The sequence below is a fragment of the Ipomoea nil genome, unplaced genomic scaffold (genome assembly GCF_001879475.1).
Source record: "Ipomoea nil cultivar Tokyo-kokei standard unplaced genomic scaffold, Asagao_1.1 scaffold1416, whole genome shotgun sequence".
NCBI lineage: Eukaryota > Viridiplantae > Streptophyta > Magnoliopsida > Solanales > Convolvulaceae > Ipomoea > Ipomoea nil.
Genome location: NW_017617844.1, coordinates 2,950,218 through 2,956,767, shown reverse-complemented (window position 1 = coordinate 2,956,767; position 6,550 = coordinate 2,950,218). Strand labels below are relative to the sequence as shown.

General features: G+C 34.2%; 1 protein-coding gene across 1 annotated transcript; it reads right to left on the bottom strand.

Annotated features, from left to right (window-relative positions):
* Positions 1 to 1,659: 1,659 nt before the first annotated feature.
* LOC109187050 lies at positions 1,660 to 5,764 on the bottom strand. The gene is made up of 5 exons (XM_019337206.1): positions 5,682 to 5,764; positions 2,896 to 3,564; positions 2,708 to 2,776; positions 2,305 to 2,506; positions 1,660 to 1,825 (listed from the first exon to the last, which is right to left on the bottom strand). Exons 1-5 carry the CDS (start codon positions 5,682 to 5,684, stop codon positions 1,773 to 1,775), a joined length of 996 nt encoding a protein of 331 aa, XP_019192751.1. The 5' UTR covers positions 5,685 to 5,764; the 3' UTR covers positions 1,660 to 1,772.
* Between the last annotated feature and the right edge of the window lie 786 nt (positions 5,765 to 6,550).

The following is a 6,550-nucleotide window of genomic DNA, read 5'->3' as shown; positions in this document are numbered from 1 at the left end:
CTATACTCCACTCTTATATTTTTGCTTTCCTTTTGCTTTTATTGTTAAGTTTTCCTTTTGTTTTTCTTCTTAAACCGCAATGAAGTTAATGGTTGCAAGTTACACTTATCAGCTTCTCAACGATATCCATTGCATACACACATTCAGAGTCCTCCACTACGACTTGAAGGCCGACAACGTTTTTGTCTTCCCCAGAAAGCCCAACGACGCGGCGGGAACCGCTCATGGTCATCTGATCTTCTTCTTCTTCTTCTGTATTGAATCCAGATACAATGATACTGTTTAGGTAAAATAGTTAGCCTATCAGTCAATTTTGGCTTATTTAACTATTAGATGTTTGACTTGGTTAAACAATCAATATAAGTGATTGATTAATTAGATTTTTGTAACAACTTATTCTCTAAAATGCTAAAATTCAAAAAGCTAGTCAAAATAGTTTTTTTCAATCAACTTTTTTAGAAAAAGTCATTTTGTATGTAATCAGCTAACAACTAACAACAAATTTACCAATTCAAACACTTTTCTACAATCAGCTAATGCTATCAACTAGTCAAACCGCTAATCCAATCAGCTAACAACTATTTACTAAATACTCTCAATATGAAGAATTATTATTTAAATATATAATTACACAATTGATATGATGGAACTAGTTCAACTATGTATTGGCCTGGTGTTTATAGTTCCACATGCATTTATAGAAAAAGCTAAGAAAGTATAAAGTAAATTACATTAAAAAAAAATTTCTTTTAATGGAAATCAATGCAGTGAAACGTATAGTACCCACAAACCTTCTGGACTAGTTAAACAAATCGAATTCCACCATGTTTTGGAGTGTGTCAATACATGTACATATATTATTGTAGAGCTCAAAGTAGTGTGTATATATATAGTAGATCGAGTTTATGATGAAATGCTATAAAGGAGGTTGTAAGATTTGGTAGAATGAACATATATGGAAGGAAAATTCTATATTGAATCTTGAGAAAATTATTCTCCTCTTTATATATACTCCAAGGTTGGACAATAATAATATTTAATACTTAGGTGATTCCAGTTTCATCAAACTAATCCTAATGAGCTCACAAGACTCCATACTTAGAGCCAGGTAAATTGATAGTTGTCTACAGGTCATGTCATAGTCTTCACGTCCGTACAAAGAATCTAATGCACACATTCCATCATCTTGCACATTTTTTACATCAATATTTCTCTGATAGGATTTGAACACTCATACTGTCGCCTCGTGACTTCAAGTCAGCCAACTAAATTACAAGTCAGCCAACTAAATTAACGAATAATTATTGCACTAACTCAACCAATTAACTATGCATGCATGGCTTGAGTTGACCTCAAGCTATATATGTCTCCTAATTCCAATGTGGCCAACTGGCCACGATATAGACTCCAAAGATAATAAAAAATAGACTCCAAAGATAAAACATATACAGGCTAAGTTTGTTATGGAACGCACAAATAAAACATAAAACTTTTGTTTGGTACACCAATTTAACAGCTAAAGATACGATGAAATTAAACATTAAACTGATAGATGAGAGTATCTGCTGCAAAAACATACAGCAAGCTCAGCTCTAATAATATCACCCAGATCAGAAACTGGAAACTTACAGTTCAAAACCAAACTAAATGCAAGATTTTTTCAACAAGAGAATAGTAAAGTCCAATTAAAGTATGAAACTCAAAAGCTACAAATAACATATATAGTTTTCCTGCAGCCTTGCATTTTGATGCCCAGCGAATCATCATCATCATCAGTAGTTCATTGGATTTGCCCCAAAGGAGTTGCTAGGAGATTCATATAAGGCTGACAGGAAACAGAAAACCAGTGAAATGATGAGCATGCATTCAACAATCAAGAGCAGACAGCTAGAGACAGCGAACCAAGATGGTTAAGGATACAGGAGTTTGAAATTTCAACCTTTCTGGTTTGAACCAGTTAGCTATGAAAAATCTAGATTGGTTTATCTTCTTGTGTTCCTTTGCTGCTAGGGTCACAAGACGAGATTTACCCAGTGCACAACCTCGTATAATAATTGTGGTTTCCCTCGTCACCCCAAACTTGTAACCGCCAGGTCAAGAGCTTGAATCCCAGCCTTCTTTATTGGCTAGGGTTACAAGGTGGGGTTAACTATGAGTTTCCCTCCTCACCCCCTGCCCCCCCCCCACACGCACAAAAAAAAAAAAGAAAAAAAAAAGAAGAAGACAGCTAGAGGTGCAGAAGAAGAATTATAGTGCAGGCAGGTGGGTAATATATATATATATATATATGATTTGCATTTATACCTTTCCAGGCCTGGAAGTTCTTGATGTTAATGGGTGTTCCACTGGCAGTTCTAATGGCCTCAAACAGCAAATCATTCTCAACAATGGCCTTCAGCTCCTGCACTACCGAATAAAGGGACTTCCCAGAAGGAAAGTAGATATGATTATTTGGGTGTTTTGTGTCACACCCAGCATGCTTCTCGAACTCATAAGCATTCACTGCCTGCACCCACAAAAACATCAATATATATAATGTTCAATTCGGCCTATTTTGGCTTACAATTTACTCATTCTGTCACATTTTATCTGTATTACTTACTATTCATTACTACCAAAAGTCATAAAACAAACAAATTAAATACATAGGTATAAAACCAAGCTAGAGATAGTATATATAGATGAAAGAATGAAATTATTAATGTACCTTGTTCATTTTGCAGCGTTCACATGAGCAGAGGTAATTGGTCCCTTTTATGATTCCTTTAAGACTATTCTGCAAATCCAAATATATGTATGTATATGTGGCATGCCAACCTTAATTAACTTAATTGTTCAGTATATATTATTATTATTAGAAAAACAAAAACAAAAAAGAAAGGCTAGTTAGCTTACCCCTCTGGACCAGGAAACATACTTCACAGGAATGCCTTCGAAGATGCCAGTGGATAGCAAGTTCTTAACATTTGTAGGGAAAGAATACACAGACATCTTAGGATGAGAATACGGCCTGCTCCTCTTTCGTTTGTTTTTTCTGGGAACATTATTATTAATGTTGTCGTTGTCTGTAACACCCAAACCTCCACCACCAGATAGTTGCACTAGAAAGTTGTTGGGAGAAGCCACAATGGCTTCCTTGCCTTTCCCAGTAGAGCCCAAGGATAAAACGCAAGAATTTTCTTGTCCTTTGTTATAATAGGGAAGAATTGCAGATTGAGGAGTGAGATTTATTTCCTTTGCCACTAATTTGTGATGGGGACCAAAGGTTTCATGGGCGAGGGTATAAATGTACTGTCGTTGGAAATGTATGATCGGAGTTACTTTGGCGGCAGCTCCAGGGTTTAGAAAAGCATGATGATCTTTGGTCGAATACAGAGAGAGATTAGTAAGTGATGAGTAGGAGGGATGATTAAACAAACAGCTCACACAATCCCTTCTTCCGACCCTCAAATGTTGTTGTTGTTCATCGCTTGGAGGCCGCAACATTAAGGCATTTTTGTCGCAAATCTTGCGAGGCTGCTGGGGATGATGATCATCACCGGATTGTAGTATTGCTGATTGCTTCTGAATTGAATGATCAACAAATATAATACTTGAGATATATACATGTGTAATAAGGTTCATGTATATATGCATTATATATGCAGTAGCAGACAATTAATGCAAACTAACATAGAAACACACATACATTATTAATTACTACTTTTCTATCTCCATCTACTTGAGTTTTTTTTTTTTTTTTTTTTTTAATTACTCAGGTTACCGGCTTTCAGACTATATCCTCATCCCATGAACCCACTACGCCATTAGGCTCACAAGAAAGTAAATCGAGCTAATATAATTTCCAAACTCAACACTAAACTGTACACTCTTATGCACAAGAAACTTAACCCAAACCCCATTGTTATAAGTACTTAAGGGCCCTCACGTCTCCTACTCTGAAGACTTGTGTGAGGAGGTGAGTTTTTGCACTGATCCTAGCGTCCCACACCTTGCGAAATTTGACCCTGGTACTGGTTGGATATTACCTCAAAGACCCCATTGTTCATGATAGGAATCGAACATCCACCCTATAGTTGAAAGCAAGTGTTTCTCATTCACTACATTAATGCCATGGGGCCTCGAGTCTCTTGGGGTTGGGAGGAGGGGAGGGGGTGGGGCATGAGGGGTCTCATAATATCATATTATATGAAATCAGATAAAATCCAAATCATAGCAAATATGGAAAAACCTTTTTATTGAAGAATTGATGATCTGTGGCTCATAATGGTGAATAAATTAATTAACTTTACTGGTTTTAGTTTCTTTGACCCTACCGAACAACAGATTATTGACAACCAAGTATTACAGGTGAAAACACATAATAATGTATATATAACTGTGTATGAGTATTAAAAATAAGAACAAGATTTTGTGTGTGTGGATCTCTGGATCATAGTGGCACCTCCATCTACCATATTTGACTGTCATTTTGTTTTGTATTTTTATTTTTTTTTGTTTTTTTAAATCACATTTAGTGCTAGACTTTTAAAATCATTAAATGTTAAATATTCCATATGAATTACCATGAAAAGATTTTCAAAGGTGGAACGCTAAAGGTGTAAATTGATAAGTGAGAGTAATGAATAAAAATGTCACATTATTGAGTGACAAAAAGGTGAAAATTTGATAACACATACAGAATTTTGAGTGAAATAATTAATTTTTAGAAGAACAAAGAACACATTAGATATTCCACACGAAGAGCTATCAAGAAATGTGGAACGCTAAACATGTAATTAAATTGATAGTCAAGAATTACAAATAGAAATGTCAATGACAAAAAGTGCAAATTTGGTATTTCATGCAAAATTTTGAGTAAAATAATTAATGTTTAGAATAAACAAAGAATATATTAAATATTTCACATGAAGAATCATCGAGAAGATTTTCATATAATTGCTATTAAGAAATTATCTTTTTATAGATCAACCAAATCACAAAGTAATGGTGACTAATTTAACTTTTCTAGTTTATTCACAGCACATCAATTTTAAAAATAACAAAAAAAATAAAAGAAAAAAAAAGAAAAAAAAAAAAAGCAAAAACAATCTTAATATGAGAGAGAAAAAAAAAATTGGGGAACAATTTCATATGGTCTGACATAAGAATAACTTCCTTAGCTATCAGATGAGTAGATTGATTCACAAATCATTTAGCAACTAAAAACTAATATTAAAATAAATTAAAATTTTTTAAAAAAAAAACTATAAGCGTTTTTCTTTTTATAAGCTTTTTTCTTAATGTTGTCAACTAGGAGACCAACCGTTTTAGTTTCTTTGTTCCTATAGAACAACAGATTAGTGACAAACAAGTATTACATGTTTATATATATATATATATATATATATATATATATAAAATCATCAATCCAATCAAACCACATTTCATACATTCGACCAAATCGAGCCTTCATTTTATAAAAATAAATAAACAAAGAACCAAAAAAAAAAAAAAGAAAAAAAAAATCAAAGAGGAGCATTTACTCCTTTCAAAAAAAAGATGAGCATTTACACTCACTCACACACACACACACACACACACACACACACACACACACACACACACACACATATATATATATATATATATATATATATACAAAATTTCAAACAACTAGAGTTAGTCAATAGTCAGCTTACCATTTTTTGCAGAATTCACTTGTTAACTGTCTTGATCAACGACGGTGAAACAGTTGGTTAAAAAATAGGCAGCAAAAAAACCCTGAAATAAAAAAATAAATTTGTGAATAAAATAATAATGCATGAAAGAAATGTAACCAAAAAGAAAAGTTAAAAATCTACTAAAATGAGTTTGAACTGATTTATAGAAAAGAAAAAAAAAACTATTTTCCAGTAAAAATTTTAGTGGATTTATTTATAGAATGGAAATGTTTGAAGAGGTTTTATCATGGTCGGGAACTCGCCGTAAAGAGGTCGCCGGGGAGGAGCTCCAGCCGGTGATCAGGAAGCCGCGACACCCGGAGTTCGTGAACTGTGCTGGGAGAAGAAACACAAAGGAGAGGGGTATTTATGTGCGCTGATGGATCCCCTGCGACGCAGCGCACGCTACTCACGTGCTTCGCACGCACAATAGCTTAGGCGTGGGAGATTTAGATAATCGTGGACCATCATAAATGATTACGCGGGGCCCACTTGCATCGTCCAATCCTGGCCTTTCATTTTGTAACGTTCTGTGCGGTGACAGGTATCCGATGGCGTGAAAGTCATCCTGATTTCAGAGCTAGATATTCCTCATGCCCCGCTGCAATCCTGGTGGTTAAAAATGTACATGTTTGGATAAATCAAATAATATATATTTAATTTTATAATTTGAAAATTTATTTTTAATCTTATTTTTTTTTAGTATTTTTGACTCTGTTAGATTGTAGTATCTGTTCATACATAATTTCTCAGCCTACTAAAGTACAAAGAGTCGATCCCCCACTAATTCAAACCAATGACCTCCTATTTGAAAAAAATACAGCTATGCTGCTTGACCGTCTTTGACT

Excerpts from the sequence above, each read along its gene's own strand:
- LOC109187050 (XM_019337206.1), bottom strand. Across the intron at positions 2,507-2,707 it reads AACGCTGCAAAATGAACAAG|GCAGTGAATGCTTATGAGTT; the intron begins GTACATTAATAA and ends TTGTGGGTGCAG. Across the intron at positions 1,826-2,304 it reads GAACTTCCAGGCCTGGAAAG|CCTTATATGAATCTCCTAGC; the intron begins GTATAAATGCAA and ends GTTTCCTGTCAG.